The sequence below is a fragment of the Carlito syrichta genome, unplaced genomic scaffold, assembly GCF_000164805.1.
Source record: "Carlito syrichta isolate Samal-C Ts95f unplaced genomic scaffold, Tarsius_syrichta-2.0.1 Scaffold317106, whole genome shotgun sequence".
NCBI classification, from domain to species: domain Eukaryota; kingdom Metazoa; phylum Chordata; class Mammalia; order Primates; family Tarsiidae; genus Carlito; species Carlito syrichta.
Window position 1 is genome coordinate 18812 of NW_007261202.1, and position 26166 is coordinate 44977.

At 39.8% G+C, this 26166-nt stretch overlaps 1 protein-coding gene across 1 annotated transcript in view; it reads left to right on the forward strand.

Moving 5' to 3' along the window:
- ALKAL1 (ALK and LTK ligand 1) overlaps positions 1 to 21010 on the forward strand; it is a 21449-nt gene extending 439 nt beyond the window's left edge. Inside the window, exons 2-4 of the mRNA XM_008074712.1 lie at positions 18250 to 18303; positions 19829 to 19909; positions 20946 to 21010. Coding sequence (XP_008072903.1) covers positions 18250 to 18303; positions 19829 to 19909; positions 20946 to 21010 — 200 coding nt within the window. The remainder of the gene's footprint in view (positions 1 to 18249; positions 18304 to 19828; positions 19910 to 20945) is intronic.
- Positions 21011 to 26166: the final 5156 nt, after the last annotated feature.

Consider the following 26166-nt stretch of genomic DNA (forward strand, 5'->3'; position numbering starts at 1 on the left):
AAAAAAAAGATGCCCTCGCCTCGGTTGATTCCTCTACCAGCCGGACAAGGCACTCCCTCCGAGAAGCCTGGGTGATCACTGCAGAGCAGAGAGCGTCTCCGCAGATAACCGGGTTCTCAGAGAAAGCGGTGATGAGTTTATTGGGGACAACATAGTTGAGATTTAAAGACCAAACCCCATCTAGCAAAGGAACCAGCTTTTGGTGCCCCTTCCCGGGCGTGAGAAGCCTTTTTGGAGACACACTGGCAGCGCAGCCCAAAGACTTGGGTTCCACTGCTCACCGGGGTCGCGCGCAGGTCGTGCACCTGTCAGCGCCCGGTTCCTGGGCCTTCCGGGGTTTGGAGGATTAACTGAGATTACTGCCCGCAGACACCCGCACGTGCTCGGGATGCCCCTTTGCTTTCCCCTTCAAGGGGGCTGCAGGGAACGGTCGGCGGGGAGGCGGATTTCGGCAGGCTGCGGTGGCTCGTGTTAGCTCGGACCTGTCCACCAGGTCGGTTTCGAAGGGCCCCAGGCGCGGCCGGCTGCTCTCAGACCCGCCTCGGGTGCTCAGGGTCCGGCCACTTCGATGCCCAAGGCAAGTGGGAGGGATGAGGAGGGAGGTAAAACAGCCTCCGCAGAGGGTCGCGGGACACCCAAAGGGAGAGAAGTCGTGCGAAGGCGGAGGACACTGGCCAGCCCAGGGAAAGGGGTCCGGGTGCGGCGGGGCCGCTGAGGATGGACTGGAGGGGGCTGCGGGACCCCAGGGCGGGAAGGAAGATGGCGAGGAAAGAAGAGAGACTCTGCAGACACAGAGCAAAGCGGAGCTGCTGGCCGAGGCTGGGAGAGAAAGAGCCCTTCTTCAGGGGCACTTCGTGGCTTCGCGCGCCTGGCTTGGCCAGAGAGCAAGCCCCGGGGGTCCCTCCGGATGCCAACAGCCTCCGCCTGGCTGCGGGGTCACAGCTCCCAGCCCCTGTCTGCCTCCCACTCCACTGCTCAAAAAGCAGAGAGGATTTTCTGATGATCATTTGTCTTTCACGATAGCTATCACGCAAATAGATGCTCACTAACTTCACAAACTCTGGTTCCTGCCCGTGCCCAGAGAAGCAGGCTGCAGAGGTCTGCGGTTCCGCAGCACGTGTGGGTGTGGAGGGCGGCAGCTAGTACACACCGGCATGGCCTGAGCCCGGGGTCCTGCGGTGGGTTGCCCAGCTGGTGGGTGGAGGACCTGGGCGGAGCCACTGCGCCCCCCTCCCCCTTTCCTCCCCTCCCCTTTCTCCCCCCCCCTTGGGGTCTGGCAGGGAGCGTGACCACAGCGTGGGGGTGCAATGATGTTGCCACACGGATCGTACATGTGGACTTAAAGTTACCATTAGCTCGAGTATCCGTCTCCGGTCACGAAACCGTCACTCTGGAAGGCGAAAGGAACGGGAGAAAGTCGCAGACTGCAAAACATTTGTGGGAACACGTTCATTCAGCCCTTCTGTTTCCCCTGGGTTGAGCAGATCTTTCCCACTGGATTCGGAGACAGTGAAGGCTCCCCGAAGTGAGTTACCAGGGATAAAATGGAACATTTTGTTAATAGTTACAATAAGAACGACAACCATCTAAAGTTTTGAAAAGCAAGATAGCTCGGTAGAAAGTGACCTGCGGGTCACCCACAAAGTCCCCTGCGTTCTGTAACTGTTTGCGGTGGTTTCATCATTTGTTTGCTGTGCTTTATACACGTGGGGAGACAAAGAATGGCCCGTGACATCTGTATCTGTGTCTGAGTGAAACACTTGGGCATGGATCAGGGACAAACTAGGACATGAGAACATAAGAATATGAAGGACAAGGTCCTAGCTAGATGTTCTCATGGGACACACTCAGGGACTGGCAGGAGGAACTTCTCCTGTTCATGCAGGAGGAACTCTCTCCCAGGTCCTGGAGGCCTGGGGCTCTCCCCCACCCCCAGGTGTGCTTGGAATCCTGCTCCCATAACCCTGCAGTGTCCTAAGAAACTCCATCACCCAGGCCTAATGTACATGTTCTGGGCTCTGACGTCTTTGCTGAACCTGCAATGGCGCATTCTCCCTTTTCAGTCAGGTAGGCGGTTTCCCTGAACACAGCTGTGAGGCTGGAGGTGGGAGGCTCATTTCCAGGCAGAAGCAAGAAAGGCCAGTGCGGGTGCCCTGAGGATTGTGGAGCTTAGGGCAAGGGGAGAGGTGTGTTAGGGCCATGGGAACACTCTGACTCACCATCCCTGACTTTTCTTTCTCCCACAGCCCATGTGCACGCATGGATCTGTCCGTTCATTTAGCTATGCCACACACATCTGAGGTCTCTCGGATGGTGGCTGGCTGTTCTTGAAGCACTCAACTCAGTTGAGCTACATCCTGCTTTCACCGTCTCTCAGATCTGGTCCTCCTGTCTTGGTGTCCTTCCCCCATCCTCATGAGAGTGTTACAGTGACCTTCTGGGTCACTCTGTCCAATGCCCTTGCCAGTCTGTCTTATGGTGATAAGAATCAGAAAGTGCGTGTTTTCGGAACCTGCACCCCTGCCCTCTTATTCCTGTGATCTCCTTCCATTGTCTTTGAGTGTCACACCAGCAGAACGGAGCAAACCAGGAACTCTCTGGCAAGAGAAAGGGGGTGTTAGGATACCCACCCAGTGAAAGAAAGATGAGATCAGAAGGCGGAGAAATGGGCTATCATGGGAGGAGAGAAGAGGTTCGGAGGAGTTTTTGACAGAAAATAAATTGGTGTGAAATGTGGAAGATGGAAGCGTAAGAGGGACTATTAGCAAGTATTGATGTGTGCGGCATCTTCTTCACTACTGCTGCCTTTTCAAGAGATTTCAATAAACATTTACCTTATTTCTGCAGGCTTTCTGGAGGAAGATGTGTGTAGTGCTTGGGCTGTTGTTGTTCTGATGTAAAACCTTGCAGACTTGGAGCTTAGGAAGAGAACGTGAAGGTCATTTTGGCGAGGTGATTCTGAACAGGTGCAAATGAACCTTCTTCATCAGGAGTGTGAGGCTGGTCACTCCCTGGTTACAAGACTGCAGTGGCTTCTCTTGATTTTCCAAGACAGTCCCAACTTCTCTTGAAGGGAGGACATTCAAGTTCCTTTGTGACCACCCCACCTACCTTTCTGTGGCTCTCACAGGGGCTGCTGTGTCTCTGGGTCCGTCGCATGCTTCACACCTGCCCCTCTGACTGTGCTTATATTCTTCGGCCGTCTCCGGGAATGTGCTCCCCTTACTCTGCCTGTTGTTGGAATTCGATCTGTTCACCTTGACCCTCTTCCATTGTGATATCTTTGCAGTTGTTTATGGGTACAAAAATACTTAAACCCTACATTCACTTTCAATGCCCACTACCCCCCCCCGCAGATCTAATAAAACTTTTGAAAGTCCCAGATATACTTGAACACTATGGGACTTGTGTAATAATGGAATTTTATTTGTACAACCCAAATTCCTTCTACTGTAAGTCTGTGACTATTATATCTGCTCACTTAGTCATACCTGGTGGGTAACACTTTCTTCCACATAAATAATATATATATATATTTTGCTACTTTGCGTATCTCCAGGGAGGGGATATAGATAGGTACTTCAAAAATATATTTTTATGATATATATTTAAGACTGCAACATGATGTTTTGACACATGCATACATAGGAAATGATTACTACAGTCAAACAAATGAACATATTCATCACCGTCCACTTTAATATTTATATTTTATTTGCAGTTATGTGAGGCTGTTTGATGCACTGAAAACTGTTAGCATGGGAAGAGGTCAAGGTGGAAAGGTCTTACATGCTTTTTTGACAGGTATATTTGGCAGTTGCTATGACCAGAAGTTTGTTAGGCATGGTAGCTAGCTGCTGTGATCATAAGCACTCGTGAATAGCCAGAGCTAACTTATATGAATGATTTTCTGCCCACTCACAGTGTTCCAGGCAATAATTGTTGCTTGTTTGCAGGAGCTCATTTATCTAGCTGCTAAGTTAGGAAACTCTACAGAAGTTGACAGAATCACTCTGAGGGATCCTCTCTCCCTGGAATGGTCAGTCCCAGTGAACTACTTTCCAATTGCATATTGGTTAGGAAAACTAGGGTTTTATTTTTATTTTATCTTATTATTTTTTATTATAAAGATGTGGGGTACAATTCAGGGTTAGGTGTATAATGTTGATTATGCAGGTCCCTTACTGATGAGGTATGCCCCTCCCTCCCCTAGCAGTTTCCCTCAACTGCCAATCCCGAAAATTAGGATTTAAAAAATTCCTTTTTGTTGTTACTTTTTCCCTTGGTCTTCAGTTTATTGTTGGAAATGAATTGTACAGCACTGAAGAGCAGACTTCTAAGATTTTTGCAGCTGTGTGGGAGAAGGGTAGAAAAATGTGACCAGGTGATGTTTCCTTCTGCGTCTGTGATTGTAGGGAACATCACAGCAATGTAAAGTAGCATTCTGGAGTTTAGACGTTTGTTATAACCCTAATTCTGTATCTACTAACATACCCTGTCAAAAAATAGTAGCTATACAACTTACGTCATGTTTGAAAAACGTATAATCTTTTACATATTAATAGATTAAAAAGATTTTTTTGAATCTGAGTCTCACTCTGTCGCCCAGGCTGGAGTGCAGTGGCACGATCACAGCTCACCACAGCTTGATCTCTTGGCCTAAGGCAATTCTACTGCCTCAACTTCCTGAGTAGCTGGGACTACAGGCGTGCACCACCACCCCCGGCTAGAATTTATTAAAATGCGATTTACTTGGAGTTATTGTTGGTCTTTTTGATTAGACCATCTTTTTCAGTAATGATTTATTTCTTTGTTGAACATAGCATTTTTCTTCCTATATCACTCCTCATACTGTAACTCATATTAGTCTGATGCTACATTATTATATCTGCTTGAGTGTGAGTCCCTTTAAGTTGAGCACTGATGGTTATGCTGTTTTAATACTTTATAACCCACCAATTTCACCATAGCAAGACTACTTTAAGGAAGAATCATTTTTACTTTTTAGAAGGAATTAAATTTTTCAAAAGAAACTTTGAGTGTTAATATCTTTTTTTTTGGGAGGGTTGGAGTCTCACTCTGTCACCCAGGCAGGAGTGCAGTGGCACACTCACGGCCACCCGAGCATTGACCTGCTGGGCTCAGACAATCCTTCTGCTTCAGCCTTCCAAATAGCTGGAATCACGGGCATGCGCCACCATGACTGGCTAATTTTTAAAATTATTGTAGAGAAGAGGTCTTGCCAAGTTGCCCAGGCTTGTTTTGAACTCCTGGACTAAGACAAAGCAACTTGTTAAGTCCTGCAGGAAGGAAACTTTATGAAACAATCATCCAATTTTTTAAAAAATCGGATCATTTATTTGCATCTTACAGAATTAGGTTTTGAAGCATCCACTTTGGAAAACATTGTTTCAGCCACTGCGTGTAGGCCAGCTTACCTTCAGCAGCTGGGAGACCCTAGGAGAAAAGGCTGGGCTGTAACAAAGTCATGAAGGTGAGAACTGAAGTGGTCCAAGGGTGGGCCTGCTTCAGGAGAGTGAGAACCACGAGGGCAGCTAGTCACAAAGGCCCACTCTTGTTCCCTGGAAAAGCACTTATCTGGAGATGAGTTCAATCAAATGACAAGTTAATCATCTAAAATTCAAGTGCTGTTCTTGAAGCGTGCGTCGATTGTGAGTATCTTGCTCTCCTGTTAATATTTTGTATTTTAACATATGAACATTCGACTTTGCTTAAATTCTACAGAATACATAATTACTATTCACTTTGATTCATCTACATGTCTACTTCATGCTTGATAGGCTATCTTTTCTCTGTGGACATACGATAAATTATGTAAGCCAACTGTTAAAGACAATGTCTTTTCGCTTTTTTAAGAGGTAGTTACTTGTGAGAAAACAAGAAAGCAAAAATACTAAAAAGTTAAAACTCTGAAAGATGAATAATTCTGGATGATAGTTTGTTAATTAATACTATCTATTGTTAATACTAGTTTGTTATTCATACGTATTATTAGTGCTAGTTTATTATTAATAACATCAATAACTCAAAAAACAACAGATACTGGAGAGGATGCGGGGGAAAAGGGAACACTTCTGCACTGTTGGTGGAAGTGTAAACTAGTGCAACCTCTGTAGAAAATAGTTTGGAGATTCCTAAAAGATCTAAAAATCGACCTTCTATATGACCCCACAATCCCCTTACTGGGAATATACCCAGAAGAACTCAAATCACTCTATAAAAAAGATACCTGCACATGCATGTTTATCACAGCACTGTTCACAGTAGCAAGAACATGGAACCAATTGTGTTGCCCATCAAAAGAGGACTGGATTTAAAAAAATTGGTACATATACACAATGGAATATTATGCAGCCATGAAGAAGGACAAAATCATGAACTTTGCAGCAACCTGGATGGACTTAGAGTCTATAATACTGAGTGATCTTTCACAGAAACAAAGAACTGAGTATCACATGTTCTCACTCATAGGCAAACCTTGAACAATTATCATAATACTATAAGAAAATGATTGACAGTTACAGGAAACTGCTGAGAGGGGAGTGGGAAAGCGGGATTGCCAGTACTGGGAATCTGCCTGGGGAACAGGGGGGCACACCTCTTCAACAAAGGTACCTGCATAATGAACATTTGTTTACCTAACCCTGAACTGTACCCCACATCTTTAAAATAAAAAAGGTAATATTCATTAAAAAAAAGAAACTCTGAAAGATGAGTAATTCTAGATGATTGTTTATTAACAAATCATATTTATTGTCAATACTAGTTTATTATTCATACTTATTATTAATACTACTAAAGCTTTCCAATACTTTCATGGCTATGGATCATTTCCATGAGACAGAAAACACTGGTTCTAGGCTTGCTGTGGACCCTGGGCAGGGTGTATCTCTGAGTTCCAAGTGTCTCATCTGTGCCATGGGGATGAGCCCATCATGGGCTTCTTGTGAAGACTGAACAACAGAGGAGGGGTGAGGAGGACCCGACAGGACTCCTGGTCTGGAAGCTGAGGACGGCTGGCTTCTTGCTCTCTCAAAGCACACGTAGCATCAGCCATGGTGAATCTGAAACGATAAATGTCATCATGACAGCTTCAAAGCTGGGCTATATTTATTTATAAGAGATTTTCTATTGCCAGAAGATATGCCTGATGCTAAGAAAGGAAAAACACAACTTTCTGTTGGGTTTGGAATATTATCTGCTTAAACTAAATGCATAAATGTTTTTGTGACCCTTCTCTGTGTTCCCTCATAGATTTCAAAGCAAAATCTTATTTAAACAGGGCAGGATTTATAGTCTGAAATGTAAGTTAAAAGAATACAAATCGATTACTATGTTAAAGAATTACTCATTACTACTGCATAAATTGACAAAGTGTTAAAATAGCCACTTCTTAAAAAATTCTTCACAAATAGAATGAATATAAAATATACTTCAAAAGAATCCTAACATATGCTAGGTTATGTGGGCACTGAAGAGTAAACTTGCTTATTCCATACATTGACAAGTTAAATTTTGGTTCAATTGTATTATTGTATTATTACAGCTTGTTGCCTTTATCAAGCCAATATTATAAACCCACATATAAAATATTTCCTGTGAGTACTTGTTCTATTTTATTATCCAGTCAAATATTTTAAATTACTTTGGTAAATACCAGTTGTGGTGGCTCACACCTGTAATCCCAACACTTTGGGGGCCAGAAGTGGGAGGATCATTTAAGCTCATGAATTTGAGACCAGATTGGGCAACATAGTGAGACCTCATCTCTACCAAAAAAAAAGTCAAGTGTGGTGTGGCATGTGCTTGTAGTCCCAGGCATTCTGGAGGCTGAAGTGGAAGGCTCATGTACTCCAGCCTCGGTGTCAAAGTGAGACCTCCCCAACTCAAAAAAAATTACTTTGGTAAAATTTTTAACATATGATAATTAGGTAACAATTACACGTTTCAAAAATTGTTCACAGTACGGTGTTTTGAAACACACTGGAGAACTCTTGCTGTGTAAAGAATTCCATTGCCTCATCTGGGAAGCAATATATTCTATTTTTAAAAAGTTAATCTAAAATTATTATAGAAGATTACAAGGAGAGATTTAAGTTTTCCTGTAACATTTTTTTCTGTGTTGTTGCCAGAGGATATAAAGCAAATACAACCAGGTTGGCATTCTCCCTGGGATCTGTCATCACCCGTGTTAAAAAATGTACCTGGGATTAGTTTTCAGTAGGGATGTTGGTGAGACATGAAGACATGGAAATGACCGTCACGAAGGAAGAAGTTTATCCTCATGGGTCCTTAAAAACAGCAGGCACAGCGCACCTCACACGGCCACATGGGGAAGCACCAGGGGAAGCTAGGAGGAAGAAGGAATGGGGCAGGTGTGGGGAAGAGCTTGTATTGTGATTTCTGCAGGGAAGTCAAGGCAGGGTAAACAAACTCGGAACTGGCCGGTTTGAATGATTTCAGTGGGCTCTGGAGCAAGGGCTGTCTCTCGCTGTCTGGTACCCGGCCCTGGGGTGATTAGGACAGAGGAATATTGGCATGGAGTCTGAGAGTCTCACAGGGGAGATGATGAGAGGTCTGGGCTCTGGTTTGCAAATGAAAGGTGAGCTTGAAGGTGAGCCCTTTACCCTCTCTAGAATTGGCTAGCCTTGGGAGGGGCAGACTCTCCATGATCAGCAAGGCCCAAAGGTGTCAAAGCATCAGAAACATAGATAATAAGAAGGATGATTCATGTAACCCGCTGGGCACAGTCTACCTTCTTTGCCAACCTTGCCCGGTCCTCCGTCATCCGTTCCTGCCCACGGTGCCGACTGTTCCCCACATAATACCCTGTGGGGAGTTGGTCTTTATCTTACTTGGTCTCTTGTGTGCTTTGCTGTGGTTGGCCCTTCTCTGTCCTCTTTAAATGATTCCTGTCTCCACACTTATTCTTACTGTGTTCTCTTGCTTCTCTGACCACATCTTCTTCCTCTCCCTAAACACCTCTTCTTTGGCCGCCCTTTAAGCGTTTGTCCACCCCAGGGTTCCATGCTTATCCTTGGAGTTTTCATACATGAAGTGTCCTGTTATGTGATTTCTGTGCATTCTTCTAGTTCCAACTATTGCTTGTGCATGACTGATTCTGAAACGTACTTCCTTCCTTTGTCTTTTCCTTGTTTTTACAATTCATATATCCGCTCTCTGTGGAATATCTCCACTCTAGGAATCTCAAACTTGACCTTTTCCTGTAGGAACCTGTGCTCTGTTCTCTCGTCCTTCGTTTCTGGCAGGTATTTTTTGCTTCTTGGAGATTGTGCTTTTAGGGTGGTGTGAATTTACCACTAGATTAATAGCCCTCTAGGGTTTCCCGGTCACTCGGTTTGTTGATAAGGCTTCTAGCTGCTTGATCCAAGAACATCATTAAGACTGGATTCTGTGTTTTCTGCTAGTACTGATCTACTGTCATTTGATTGTCATTCTTAATAATTGATTGCACATAAAGAAATTATCAGGGTTAGCCGGGCTCGGTGGCTCAGCCTGTCATCCCGCGCCTTTGGGAGGCTGAGGTGAGTGGATTGCCTGAGCCCGCGGGTTCGAGACCCGCCTGGGCAGCGAGACCTCATCTCTACAATAAATCAAAAAATCAGCCGGGCATGTGGTAGCGCGCGCCTGTAACTCTGGCTACTCGGAAGGCTGAGGCGGAAGGATCGCCGGAGCCCAGCAGGTCGAGGCTGCGGTGGCTGGGAGCAACCACTGCGCTCCAGTCTGGGTGACAGAGTGACTCCAACTCAAAAAAAAAAAAATTATCAGGGTGTAAAATGCTGTATAACTATTGGTTTTTGAAATGTTTTTAGCATTTTTGTAAGAATCTCGCTTGTGTTTTTAAGTTTCTATGGAAATGATAATTTTAAATCTGGGAGAGGGATTAACTAGATTAAACCAGAAACAGAATAAATCATTTTCATGAGATTAGTCTTCAAATAAAATGGCTAAAGTTTAAATTTTAAACATGAATTGGCCTGTGATTTAAAACCAGAAGGAAATCTACTTTGCAACACGATTTTGTAGTTTTTCAAGGTCTCTGGATTCATTTAATACTTTGTCTTTCATGTAAAGTTAGAATTTTGTCATAATATTTTATAACATAGGACTTGGAAAGGACTTTAGGAATTATTTATTTTGTCTACCTCAATTTATAAAAGAAATTCAAGACATTTTTGTAGGTATCCCTTGACACAGAATTTTACTTTGAGAAGGCAAAGCGTGGCCATCTGGTCTTAAGAGAGGACAGTAGGCACAGTTGGGTACAGAGTATGAATCGATATGACTATATATTTGAATTCAGACCACTTAAAACGAATCTTTGTTGTTCTTGTAATATCACCAGTGAAATGTTACAGATACTGTACATTCTAAAAATATATTCTATTAAGCACCATGGTCCAATTTCTTAGAAATAATTTAAACACTAGATGTAGTCAAAATCAAGTCACTTATTTACATCACACATATATTTTCTTGTACTGTCAGTTGAGAGACCCTAGAGGCAACTACACCCTAGGAGCAAGGAGCACTGCAAGTGTCCAGATCTTGGTTTCTAGTGCCCTTCTCCAATAAAAAATAACCAGGGCTTCTTGGAGAAATCCCAGATACTAGGACAAGGACAAGAAATAATACAAGATAAGCCTGGAGTCTCTGGGAGTGGCAGGAATTTTAAAAAGTGATAAGAATACAAAGTAATAAAAACTCCCTTACTGACAGGGTCAAAGGGACAAAGGAGCCAACTAAAACATTTCTTCATGACCAAAGTTGGAATCATCTGAGCAACAAAATAAAGAAAGTGTATTAGATTAATAACGTATAACCCAAAGTATAAAGTAAATATCCACGAGTTCCCTACTGGCATAAATTAACAGTTGGATAAATAAATGGATAACTGAGAGGAAAGAGGCAAGTCTCCCATAAAGAAGAATTCTTAGTTATTTGTGTAGATACTGCATCCTCAAGGAAAAGAAGTCTAACTCCTCAACCCTGAAATGTGGACTGAGCATAGTGACCTCTTTCCGAGGAGTGCAGTAGTGAGAAGGAAGAAGAGTAAATTCACAGTGGAGAAACCTGACAAACACTACCTCAGCCAGGTGATCAAGGTCAACATTAACAAACATATGTCATGAGGATCATGTGAACCCTTGGCAGGGTGTGATTAAAATAGTACTTTACCTTGGTGGTCTTCCTCTCTAAAACCCATAACCCTGGCCTGTGATTTAAAACCAGAAGGAAGTCTACTTTACATTTCCTGGCCTGTGATTTAAAATCAGAAGGAAATCTACCCTGGTTTAATCATGAGAAAGACCTCAGATAAATCTCAAATGAGAGACGTTCTACAAAATACCCGATCAGGATTCCTCAAAACAGTTAAAATAATCAGAAGCAACAAAATTTTTAGAAACTGTCACAGCCAGGAGGAGCCAAAGAAGACATGACAACTAAGTGTAATATGGATCTTGGGACAGAAAAAATATACTAAAAAAAGACATTAAGCAAAAACTAATAAATGAAGTATGGACTGTAGTGATTAATAATATATTGATTCATTAATTGCAAAAAATGTACCGTAATAATGTAAATGACAATACTAGGAGAAACTGGTTGTAGGGTATAGGGGAATGGTCTGTACTTTTCTGTGCATTTAAAACTGTTCAGTAATAAAAATCTTATTTGAAAATATTATATCACTCTTGAAAGCAGTTGACATCTTTCCAAACATTCTGTTTTTAGTTTCAGGATGTAAATTCTGTCTATTTAAGCTATTTGCGATGAAAAAATAATTAAAAGCATGCTGAAGTTCTAATGCTCCTATGACTCAGAATGTGACTTTATTAGGAAATAGGGTCGTTGCAGATATTTTGGTTAAGATGAGATCGTGTGGAGTTGAGTGGGTCCTTAATTCAGTATCACTGGTGTCCCTGAGAGATGGCAGACATGTGGAGATACAGAGATATGGGACAACTCCATGTACTAATGAAGGCAGAGGGTGGAATGATGCATCTACAAGCCAAAAAATGACAAAGATTGCCAGGAACCACCGGAAGCTGGAAAAAGCAAAGCAAAGTCCTTCCCTGGAGCCTTCAGAGGGAGCGTGGTCCTGCCCATATCTTGGTTTCAGACTTCTAACCCCCCAGAATTGTGAGACAATAAGTCTCTTTTGATGTAAACCATCCAGTTGGTAGAACTTTGTTATGGCAGGCCTAGGAAACGAGTACACAATACAGTGCTTTTTCTTTTTTTAATTTTTTTTCCTTTTATCAGCCTGCTAACTGGACATAGTATCTTAAGGCAGATACATTTGTATTGATTCTGTATGTAAAGCAGAAGAGAGTATTTACAAGTATTCAACTCTGTCTTTGCAGCTCAAAAGCAGCCAAAGACAATATGTATGAAATAGGGGTATGCCCAATATGGTGTGTTCTAGTTTTTTAAAAGTCCAAGCCTTTAGCCGGGGCTGGCCTGCATTTCTAGAAAGCTCCCAGAAGATGCGATGCTGTTGGTCTGTAGAACATACCTTAAATAGCAAAAATTTAGAAAATAATAAGCAACCAGTTTGACTCACTTTTTGATACTGTGTATAATTTGCAGCCCTTAAATGGCCTTAGGATTCATAAAAAGTTACATGAAAAAGAGAGTTACACAAGTACAACTGTCTATTTAAATATGTTAAACTCTACTAGAAAAGGCATAATATAAAACCATGAATTTATAAATATTTATACATATACAAGTATATATTAGTACAGATGCCATATAACTATACAAGGAAAGAGGAAGGTACACATTATATGACAGTTTATTTTTAAGTACTTTAAAATTAGTATTTTTAAAAAGTATTGCTTGAATGTGGTTACAAGTCAGCTGGCTTTTCTACCATCTATTTAATAAATTTGAATTTTTCTCCTCTTACCATCTGCAGTTCTCTCAGCACTGAATTAAAACAGGTAACTTTTTATTTTTGAAAATAGAACTGTTTTTAATATGATGAAAAAAGATTAATAGTCCTAGTCTTTAAGCAAAAGAAATAACTCAAAGAACTATACAGCAAGCATTTTCATTTAAGTACCTAATGTCATGCTAGATTAAGACATAAATAATGTACCTCATAAAGGACTGAGGGTCAGTTAACATGCCTTTGTCAAGAGTAAATCATAGCAAAAAAATCATTATCTTTATGATAAGATAGTCAAGCTATATGTAGGTAGAAGCAAACAATAAACATTTTCAATTATTTTATTTTATTTTTGAGTTGGTGTCTCACTCTGTCACCCAGACTGGAGTGCAGTGGCCGCTCCCGGCCAACGCAGCCTCGACCTGCTGGGCTCCGGCGATCCTTCCGCCTCAGTCTTCCGAGTAACTGGAACTATAAGCGCACGCTACCATGCCCGGCTCATTTTTTGATTTATTGTAGAGATGAGGTCTTGCCAAGTTGCCCAGGTGGGTCTCGAACCTGCAGGCTCAGGCAATCCTCTCACCTCAGCCTCCCAAAGTGCTGGGATTACAGGCTGAGCCACTGAGCCCGGCTATTTTGTTTTCTAGCTATACTCTGTTGTGGTTTTAATTATTTCTCATGATCTGTGCCCATTTTTTGACAAGAAAATAAGAGTGAGAGATAAGCAAATACATATACGTATGCATACATATGTAAATTTGTTCCCTTTAAAAGATATTGTAAACTTGAAATTGATGAGAGTGGTAGCTGTTTTGTTTTGTTTTGTTTTGAGTCATGTTCTCACTGTCGCCTAGGTTGGAGTGCAGTGTCACGATCACAAGCTCACAGCAGCCTCAACCTCCTGGGCTCAGGCGAACTTTCCCCCTCGACCTCCCAAATAGCTGGGACTCACAGGCATGCTAATTTTCTGCTTTTCTGTAGAGATGAGGTCTTGCTACATTGCCCAGGCTGGTCTCGAACTCCTGGGCTCAAGCAGTCCTCCCACCTTGGCCTCCCGAAGTGCTGGACTTACAGGCATGAACCGCCACGCCTAGCCAGGCAACTGTTTGGTTAAATTAAAACTAGAAACCTTTACAAATGGGATGAATGCCATCATGGCTTATTCAAGTTGTTCCAGGATAATGATTTTGCATTACTTGGAGATCCTTTCATTTTTAATCCCTCCAAATGTGCCATCTTTTACACAATTATGGTTGCATAGCATAGGATGGGGGCCCACATTTTAGACTTGTACTGTCCAACACAGCAGCCAGGGGGTACCTGTGGCCATTGAATACTTGAGATGTACTGTGGGGTAACCCCTTTGGGTCCCCTCCCGCTGTGGGAGCTTTTCTGTCCTCTCAATAAATCCTGCTTTCTCAAAGAGAGAGAGAGAGAGAGAGAGAGAGAGAGAGTGTGAGTGGTGCTGTAAGTGGATTTTGAAAACTTAGACTACAAAATGTCAGCTATCTCACTAGTAATTTTAAAATACTGATTATGTATCGAAATGGCAATAGTTTGGATACACTGGGTTAGATCAAATAAGCGATTAAATTAATTCAACTGTTTCTTTTTATTTGTTTTAATGTGGCTCCTAAAAATAAAAAATTATATGTGTGGCTTATATTTCTATCATTATAGACATTTCTTTTTTAGACTATTTTTTAAAATCAGAGATCAATCAGCTAATTTTGTTGTTTGAGTAGCTCTCTTATATTAGGTTGTTAATTTAATAGTTTGTGGATCAAAAATTATCATAGGTGCATCTAGTGACTAAATGCAAATCCATTTTCAATCAACTTTTTTTTTTACTGAAAAATTAATACGAATTTATGTTTAAAAAGTTAAAAGTAATAAAAAGGATATGCATGGAAAAGTGACTCTTCTCTCCTATCCCCAGAATTCTGCTTGCTGGTGCCTCCCACCATTTTAGTTTCTTTCATTTATTTATTTAATTTATTTGGGTTATTTCTATGCTTTCTTTGGAAAAATAACTCAATATTCTAGTTTGTTTGAATATAAGTAGGAGAGTATTACAGACAAAAATTTTTCTTGAAAGTGCTAGATAGTATATATTTTGGACTTTGTGTACCATACCATCTCTGGAACAAGTATTCAATTCTGCCACTGCAATGAAAAAGTAACCATGGACAAAACATCAATGAATGGAGTGGCTATGTTCCAACAGAACTTTTCTCACACGCAGGTATAAGGCTGGATTTGGCTTATGACTTGGGGTTTGCTAACCCCTGTATAGACCAGTGCTAGTCAACAGAAATACAATTATAGCCATGTGCCACAAAAGGACGTTTGGGTCAACTACTTGTATATGGTGAAGCGGTTACTATGGTCAAGCAAATTAACACATCATCATCTCACCGTCACCCTTCCTTTGGTGGTCAGAACACCTGAAACCCACTCTCTTAGCAATTATCCCAAACACAACATAATATTATAACTAGAGACTCCTGCTGTGCATTAGTTATTTAATACTAGTTCATCCTACATGTCTGCAACTTTGTATGCTTTAACCACCATCTCCCCATTTCCTCTTTCCTCATAATGATCTTTTTAAAATGGAGGCTAACCATGCCATACTCTTGCCTAAAACCCTGTGACTTCTCATTGCCCACAGAATTAAGCACAAGGGGCCATGTTTCTTTTTTCTGAGTTGGAGTCTCACTCTCTCGCCCAGACTGGAGTGCAGTGGCCGCTCCCAGCCACCACAGCCTCGACCTGCTGGGCTCCAGCGATCCTTCTGCCTCAGCCTTCCAAGTAGCTGGAATTACAGGCACGCGCTACCACGGCCGGCTGATTTTTTGATTTATTGTAGAGATAAGGTCTTGCTGCCCAGGCGGGTCTCGAACCCGTGGGCTCACGCAATCCACTCACCTCAGCCTCCCAAAGGCGCATGATTACAGGCTGAACCACCGAGCCTGGCTTGGGCCATGCTTTCTTAAGCTTTGGCTCCCTTCCCTGCCTTGGGGAGGTGAATCTTCTTTTTCTCTCTCTCTTTACTTTCTAAATAAACTATGTTCTCTAATCTTCAAAAAAAAAAAAAAAGAATTAAGTACAACGTTTGCAAAGAACTTGAAACTTGACTGTAAGGCCCACCTTCACCTGCAGGCTTATCTCATGTCCCTCTCCTTCAGCCACCTGGTCCTTTCTCAAATACTTGAACACACCACAGTCTCCCTCTCATCCCATCTTTTTTCTTTTAACCTAGTTATTTCTGGCTCATTACTTCAGGTGTCAACTTAAAACCACTCCTCTGTTTTAGTTAAATCAATCTGTTATATATTCATGTATTCCTATGTGACATTTGTACTCTGAAGTGAAAATTCAAGTGAATGAAAATTGTGATTTTCTTGGAGGCTTATGCTGAGTGCAAGTGAGGCATTGATTGTTCCTATTTGAAAGTAACAACCTTCTCAGATTTCCATTCCTTGAACATGTACCGGGTACCCTATCTTAGCAAAGCATTGTTGTACACTTTGCACATAACCAGGAGACCAAGACAGCATCCTTTTTCTCAGGAAGCCCACAATACTGTAGTGGAGACAGACTCACACACAGTGACTGTCATGCCAATCAGAACATGACAACTGCTTTGATGAAAATGTAACTTACAGGGGTAGAGAAGATGAGGTAATTTGCTTAAAATATGTGATTCTCCACAAACCTGAGTGCCATCATTGGCCCCAGGGTCTACAGGTTAAAATTACAGTCTAAAATGCTTTTGGAAATTGAATTGTTTATGCAGTATTTGAACGTGCTGTAGTCATGGTACTTCTACTGCACTCACTTTCCAGAATCCATCCATGAAGCTGCCTGGCCCAAATATCACATGGAACATTGACCCCACAGAAGCCAATTTGCTATGCTTGGTTTCTGAGAGTTACGGGGGGAATGACTCATATTCAGACTGGAATATACTATTTATTTATTTATGAAATGGAGTCTTTCTATGTTGCCCAGGCTAGTCTCGAACTCATGGGCTCAGGTACTCATGCTAGGTTACAGGCATAAGCTACCGTGTCCACCCAGGCTGGAATATTATTGAAGACAACACCAAAAGACTTATATGAAGAAATACCTTCATTTCACTGCTGCTTTGGTTTTCTGGATCAGTTTTAACTGTCATATGCAGGTGCTCATTGTCAAATGAGAGGGGAGCTTCGATCTCTGGGCACTCCTGCCACCCCTGCGTAATCGTGTCCTGAGGTCACACAGGCTGCCAGGATCTGGGGAGCCACCTGTGTGGAGAAAGGTATTTACGGCCCTCAAGAGCTTCCAGGATGTCACGGGCTGTTAGGATGCCTGTGTCTTCATCTTCCAAGCCTCAGTCACCACCGCCTCATCTCAATGGAGTCACACTCGTGACACACACGCTCAAACTCACCTAAGGGGAGGTGACAAGTGTTCATTTCCCTGCTGTAATCTTATTATGTTTGACCTACACAGAAGTCAATCTGAAATAAAAAAACATTGTGCTTTTAAATGCGTAGCTGCTAAGAAACTTCAGGCTCAATTACTTAATGAAAGTTGAAGTTTTCTCTTCCTCCAAAAGTGTCGCACGTGTTCCTGACTGTTGCATAAATTGCATTTTTCTGGATGATGAATTTTTAGTGAGTACAAGGTGGAGGCTGAGATGCAGTTTGATTTTTAAATTTTATCGTATCTAAAGCACAAAGCTGTCTAAGCAGGACAATATCATGACCTGAGGCACATTTCCGTTTGTTTGCTCCAGCGACTGTGAAGTAAAACAGCGATAGGGAAGAAGAGAAGGCGGGTTGGAAGATGGGTGCAGAAGCATGGTCACAAAAGTAGAGTGGCTTGGACCGACCTCGGGACGGAAGCGTGTGGGTCTGGGATGATATTTTGGAGGCGGACTATGCAAAACTAACTTATGGGTTGGATGTAGCGGCGAGGGAAAAAAGAAGTCAAGCATAACTTCTTGATTTGGGACTGAGCAAAGGAAGAGAGTGATGCTGCTGCTTACTGAGACCAAGGGGTATAGGGAGAAACAGGTCTGAGCAGAAGGGGAATGAGACATTCTGCTCTGACTGTGCACTGGTTAGAGGTCCCCAGGAGAGCTGAAGAGCCAGCAGGAGCCCCAGGAAACAGACAAGGCTGGAGATACAGATTGGGGACCAGCCATATAAACTGCTGCGGATTCATGTGTTTTGTGCTTTATTAACTGTTTAGGACATTAAAGGCTTTTTTTTAAAGGTAGAAATACATTCATGAAATTCTAATTTTTTTTTCAGAAATCTTCCCAAGAGATTTGAACTTAAAACACAGATTCATAAAGCATTTCACAGGTATGTATGTATGACATTTACCAGTGATTTAATTAAATAAAAAGATTGTGTGCAGGTTACTAGGTTAGGTACTGGGATACGCAGATAAATAAATGTCTGTAAGAGACTCACAGTCCAGTTGGAGAGATGGACAAATGCTACTGACTAGTATTAACTGTAATGTAAACTAGAACTTGATAAGTTAATAGAAGTATAAGCAATGTTTTAGGGATGCACAGGAAGTGAATAATTTGGCCAAGAGCTACAAGGAAAGACTTGGAGTGAACACAGTATTGAGGTTGACGAATACAGCTTTCCCAGAACGAGAGAGGCATTCTGGCCAGAAGCAATGCATTGAACAAGCATGAAGGCCCATGGTGTGGTTTGGGTAAGGACAGGTGTGTGTGGACAGGCTTAGGTCGGGATGCACATGACTACTGGACAAATATATGCTAGAAAGGTAGATTGGAGTTATGCTGTAGACAATTTTGAATGGCATGCTGACGAATCTAGACTGTGCTGCCCAGCCAGTGGGGGCCATGTAAGTGTTTTGAATGGGAAAGAGGCAGATTTTTAAAACACGCCAGATTTGTATATGCTACATTTTCGATGCAGATGAAATATTCTCTTGTGACACGGTTTTGTTCTTCATATCAACTTTGTGAGTCATTTAGACATTGTCTCATGCCCCAAGTTCTAGCAAATCATGACATTATTTTGAACTGCACACATTTATATTTACTATTGTTATTACCTCTCAGTTCCTAACCATCCCAGCTACCTTTTTTTATTTCACATCCCAGGCCTATAATGTGGGAAAGATGTGGTTCTCCCACGTAATCAAATCCAAGAGCCATGTTTGTTTATTAACTTCCAAAGGGTGGTCCTGAGGACCGAGCGGAAGCGTAAAGCTGTGTAAGGATGTTGAGCACCTCTAGGCAGCTGTTAGCAGCATGATTGAGGACTCTCTACTTCCCATCTCTTCTACAACAAGTAGACTCCAGAGGAAGGATAAAAATTTTAATGGGGCCGATCTGGATCTATGAGGAGAGACGAGAAAAATCTCAGGCCCTGCCTTCTTTACAATAGCCTCAGACACTAATAAGATACAAATTACTATAGCTAGAAAGTGGACTGAATATCTTTGCATATAAACATTAATTTCTATTTAAAAACCGGGGAACAGAAAGTAGGAACTGAAGATATTTATTTTTTATTCTTCATAGCCACTTGATCTGCTCGCTATGGATTTTTTTTTCTGTCTAGAGTTTTTCTCTTCTAAATATTCTAGAGCGTTCTACTGAAAGTGAAGATTCCATTATGTGAGATGTTGGGAATGTGGAATGAATTTGGATTATTTTTCATAGACCACAACTCACTACCTCCCACAGAGCCTGGGTGAGGGGAAGAACTCTCAGACAAGTTCTTTTAAGGTCATGGAAGGATGTAAACTTCAGTTACATTATCTCCATCCATAAAGTGCTAGCAAAATGTGTTTGGAAAACACGCTTAAGTTTATAATAGGCATTCCTTTCCTGTCCACTAGGGCCAGTCACATTTTCAGCCGAATGTAGCAAACATTTTCATCGACTCTATTACAATACCAGGGATTGCTCTACACCAGCTTGTAAGTAACTTGAGCAGTTTTTAAAAAATCTTTATTTAACAATAAGTGTATATAATTTTGAGTTTCAATTGTCTGTGGGTGGGAAGTTATAGACTAAACATCTTATGAGATACTATTTATAACACTGACAGTGCCTAAAGTTTGTGCGTGCTGTTGAAACTTTAAGGAATGAAACCACATTCTAATTGGGATTCTATCCAAATCTGAAAATAGCCAGATTTCCTGAAAGATCACAATGTTTGTCAGGGTTTCAACCTAATGTCATTATTCAAATTCCTTGGCATAAATAGGGTGCTCTTTCACATAAATGAAAAAAATAAGATGACTATGAAGTGTAAGTTAAAATTCTCTCAGAAGTTATTTTAAAAGTAAATTTTCTTATATCATGTCATTTATACAATGGGTGCAGGATATTTCTGGATGATAGCATATGTTTTAAAGTTTGCTCTCATGAATTCTTTGGAATACTTAAGTTACTGAAGTTAATAATTCCAAACATAATATTTAAGTGTCGTCATTTAAAGTGCCCAAATTATGATTATGTGTGGGAATTCAGTTGGCTGTTTTTAAATTCCTTTCTAAGCTGAACTTTCCTTTTAAAGAACATGAATTCTAAGCATTTTATTTATCTTTAACTAGTTGCTCATCTTGAGGAATATTTCATTATACTCAAAATGTGGAGTGAGTTTTGTTATAATCTTTTCAAAAACAACTCCTAGTAGTTAATGACTAGGGAAAATTCATCACATTGGATTCAAGGCAAAATGACTAACTGGTAACACAGCATGGTGGAGAAAGTGCAAACTTTGGGATCAAATTGTTTATTAGTTATGAGATAATTAACATGTAAGCCTCTTTTCTCATCTTTAAAGTTAAAATAATGATGGCATCTTTACAACTGCGTTATTAAATGAGAAAATTCATGGCAAGCGCTTGCTATATTAGATAGTTATTAAATTGAAGCTATTGTTATTTAAATTAGTGACACTTTTTATAGTAATGGTATGCATAATTTACCTTTAAATATTTTTCATAGATTACAAAAGATGTGCTAGATTGCTAACAAGATTAGCAGTGAGCCCACTTTGCTCACAGACCTAAAAAAACCACCCTGTAAGTATGTGTTTATTTATTTATCCTGTTTAATAGTCCAACTTTAAAAAATACTTATTCTTTTTAGTAGATGTATAATAATTCTCCATATTTATGGAGTGCAGTGTGATATTTCGATATTTGTATATGTCAAACATTTATCCCCTCTTTGTATTGTGAACATTTAAAATCCTCACCCTCAACTTTACAAATATATGCAGTATAGCTAACCATATTCATCCAACAGTGTTGCAGGACACCAAGCCCATTTCTCCTACCTAACTGTAATTTGTATCTGTTAACCAACCTCTCCCCATCCTTCCCTCCCCTCTCCCCTTCTACTAATGCCCATAGTTCTCTCTCTTCTTCCATGAGCTCATTTGTTTCAGCTTTCACATATGAGTGAGAACATGTGGAATTTATATTTCTGTGCTTGACTTATTTCACTTAATATACTACAGACTCATCCACGTTGCCTTGGTTGACAGAATTTCATCTTTTAAAAAATAGCTGAATAGTATTCCGTTATGTATAGATACCAGATTTTCTTTATCCTTTCATCTGTTGATAGACATGTGGGTTGATTGTATATCTTTGCTATTGTGAATAGCGCTATAATAAATAGGGGAGTGTAGAGGTCCCTTTGACATGCCGATTTTTTCCCCCTCTGGATAAACACTCAATGGTGGGATTTTTGATCATATGGTAGTTCTAGTTTTCGTTTTTTGAGGAACCTCCATACTGCTCTCCATGGTGGTTGTACTAGTTTGAATTCCCACCGACAGTGTGTAAGGGTTTCCTTTGCTCCACATCTTCGCCAGCATTTGTTATTTCTTGTCTTTTTGATGATAGCCATTCTAACTGGGGTGAGATGATATCTCATTGTGGTTCTTATTTGCATTTATGATGAATAGTGAGGTTGAGCATTTAAAAATATGTCTGCTGGCCATTTTTATGCCATGTTTTGAGAAATGCCTGTTCAGATTATTTGCCCACTTTTAAATTGGATTATTGTTATTTTTTGTGACTGAGTTGTTTGAGTCCCTTGTATATACTGGATATCAACCTCTTGTCAGGTGAATAGATTGAAAATATATTTTCTCTCATTCTACATGTTGTCTCTTCACTCTGTTAATATTCTAAATAAAAAAATTTAAACAATGTAAGAAGCCAGGAAGCTGATCTTAGCAATACCTAGAAAACTTAATATGTGGATGTCCATTAAGTGTTAAAACTTAGTAAAAATCCAGATTATTTTGTTGAATTATTTAAAAATGTTCTCAACAGTAATTAAATTGAAATAAGCAGTTGATGACTACTTTACCAGCCCAGAGTGATTTTCAAAAATCTTTCAACATTTAGTGTTCCTTTAGCATTGTGCAGAAACATTATGCAGATAGACATTAGGTGAACAAAACACTAGTTAAAGTTCCATCTTTTTTTAACTGTCCGGAAGGTATATTACAAATGAAACCAGGTCTTGAAACCAGTGCACACAGTGTAGGTAAGGAGCAGAGATAAGGTATTGGAAGAATATAAAACAAAGCAAAAAATCAACAATATAATGAACATGTAATCATTGTTTTCTCTAGCCTATTAGTTTACAAAAAGTCAGAATTCTTATTCTGGCTAAATTACCCTAGAAGCGCTCGGACTGTAAAGTATTTGTAAAATCCTAAATAAATTTAATATAAATTATAATATTTATTTGCAAAAGTAGAATCTATACAAAATGCCGAAAGGTATTTATTTCTTTGTAAATATTTTTCTAATTAGTAGTTTCCGGGGAGATACAAAGTCAAAGTTTCAGTACCATGGACAAGTCCCTTTCAGGAAATGGGTTCCTTAGGTTGTCAAGGTGAAAATGAAAGTCACGGGGTATCTGTAGACTAATTATCCATAAATCTCTCTTTTTTTTTTTTTTGAGTCGGAGTCTCACTCTGTCACCCAGGCTGGAGTGCAGTGGCATGCTCACAGCCACTGCAGCCTCAACCTGCTTGGCTCAGTGATCCTTCTGAGTCAGCCAAGTGCCTGGAACTGCAGGCACACACCACCACACCTGGCTTATTTTTGGATTTATTTTGGATTTATTGTAGAGACGAGGTATTACCAAGTTGTTCAGGATGGTCTCGAGCCCCTGAGCTCAGGCAATCCTCTTGCCTCGGCCTCCTAAAATGTTGGGATTACAGGCTTGAGCCACCATGACCAGCCATCCATGAACTGCCCAGTATAACTTTATATACACCAAACAACTTCACAATATTTTACTTAAACTGCCTCAGAAGTTTGATGTGAAATTACTGAGACAATCTTGATCGACTGTTGTTGTTATTCTTATTTCAATCTGTCTCATAGCTTTTGAATAATGTGAAACGTGAATAAATTAAGAACATTCCTTTGACTACTGAGATGACCTAAATTAAATCATATTTATCTTTTTCTTTTTTCTAATATATTCTCTATATATGAGTAAATTTAAATAAAGTTCAAAAAAACAAAATAATTTTAGAAAAGTTCCCCCCAAATAATGGTATTATACTTTAAAATAATGTACATAAACTTACATTCTCTTGGGACTAGAACTATAGAAAACAGAGTTGACTCTTTAAAGTTATCTATTTTAGAGATTTTGTGATTTCTTCTATAGAAGTTATTTGAGATAGTAATTTTTTTTTCAAAGAAGCAACCATGAGAGAAAATTTTATTGCAATTCTCAGAGGGGCGAAGGTATTTCTAATTACAACCCAACCCAGAGGCCATAAAAGATAAGATTAATATCCTTGACTACATAAAACATTTTTAACTCTGCCTGGCAAAGACTTCATATATAAAGTCAAATTGCCAGTGCCAAACAGGTAGTGGGGAATTCTTTCTATTTGTATTACAGAGGGCTGATTTCCTTAATATATAAAGAACTCCTGAGAAATCAGTAATGAAAAGACAAACAGCCAATAGAAAAATGGGCAAAGGCAAAGGACAACTTACAGAAAAATGAACAAAAGTGGCTCTTTTTTTTTTTTTTTTGAGTTGAAGTCTCACCCTGTCACCCCGACTGGAGTGCAGTGGCACCCTCCTGACCACCACAGCCTTGATCTGCTGAGTTTCAGCCATCCTTCCACCTCAACCTTCCAAGTAGCCAGAACTACAGGCACGCACTACTACGCCCGGCTGATTTTTGATTTATTGTAGAGATGAGGTCTCACCAAGTTGCTCAGGCAGGTCTTGAATCCACTTGCCTCAGCCTCCCAAAGTGCTGGGATTACAGACTGAGCCACTGAGCCAGGCCAAAAATGGCTCTGAAGTATGTGAAAACATGCCCAATATCACTCATAATAAGAAAAATGCAAAATAAAATCATAAGGGGATATCATTGGCCAAGATCTTACAATTTGAGTATGTTTTAAATTATTTATTTAAGAAGATATTACAATCACATTTTAGGGATATTTCATGAATTACTTAGATGATGTCAAGTTCATTTTTTTAGTATGTCTAGATATCAAAACTTTAATGAGAGAAATCATCATTTAAAGTCTCTCAAACAACTGATCAACCCTTCTCCTCCACAAACACATTAGTGTGCATTCTTAGGATTAGATTGCATAGAGTCTTTAAGCAAAATAATTTAAAATGTAGCTATTAAAACTATATATATTTTTAAGTATTCTAAAACCAGGTCATCTACGATATATTTCTTTTTTTCCCCCCTCACAGGTATCTCTTAAGAATGCAAATCTAATTTGAAGAAAAAAGTACCTCAAATTATACTAAATGCAAAAATATTTATAATTTTATGGATATGAGTAAAACAAGAATTTTCCCAGAAATAACCAACTAGCTGCATCCTGTCATAGAATGAAGATTTTCTTGCTTTTATTTTTGTATATACAGTAACATAATTTTTAAAATGGAGTTTAAGGCATATATTGCAAGTTTAATATTAAAAGTATGCTATTCTTCTATATTTTTGCTAGATATGTTATTTTCTTATATGGTTATGATTCTATATTGAATATTTAATTATATAAATTTTGTCTGAAAGTACTAGTAAGACAGGATTTTATGTATGTGATTTTGAGCAACATGCTTGTCAAATAATCATGTACAAAGTTAAATTTTATAATTCTTATTTAATACTATTTAATTACATTTATTTAGAATTTCTTGTCTACATCAATTTGAAATGTGAATTTTATTAAAACTTAAGTATGAAAAAAGTCTGTGTTTTTTTAATTAAGGAATTTGTGGTAGAGGTTATACTATTGAAATATGATTACTATGTGTATATATGTAAAAATATGTATCATTTGAATTGTCAACTAGTATCCTGAGACAATTTCTGTCTTCTAAAGTTAGAACACATGGTATTGCTGCCTTTAATATGATGAAGTCCAGTTGTTCCAGGATTGGAGAGATGTAAGTAAGGGAGTCGGAAGAATGTATGCAGTGTCTGAAGTCTCTGTTTAGAGTATAACAAAATACTCTGACACATTCAAATAGTTTCATTTAAAAACAAAAATGGCAAAATCAGAAACCTACAGCAAAACAAAGGAACTCCCCTCCCCGCTCTTTTAGAGTAGACAAAACATGAGTTGCGTAACAACTCATAGGCAGTAAATTCTCTGACTTTCTATCACTTTCCAACTGTCTGTGTTAGTGTCATGAGGACACATGCATCTCTGTACTTTGTAAAAGTTATCATTTCAATTTTGAGTACCTTTTTTCTTTCCCATAACTGAGTCTTGTGTGTAAACATACGTAGTTCTTTGTTCGTCAGAAAAACAAGCTCAAAAATGTCCCTTGGCTTTAGGAATATTATTACCCTACATTCTTAATTTTCTGTTTTACTTGTTTCAGTCTATTGGCAAAGATTTAGAAATAATCATGTTTTAAAAAATCTGAGAGGCAAAGAAAATTCTGCAATAGTGCTATGTAATAAAAAATGAAAAAACACATTTTAGTTATTTGTATTTAATATAGTAATTATAATATTTACTACACCTGGAAAAAATGAAGTCCTTTTCAAATATAACTATCTAGAGAGCTGAAACTATTTATTTTATTTTGTTTTATTTTTGAGTGGTGATCTCATTCTGTTGCCCAGGCTGGAGTGCAGTAGCCTGATCATGGTTCACAGCAGCCTTGACCTCCTGTGCTCAAGTGAT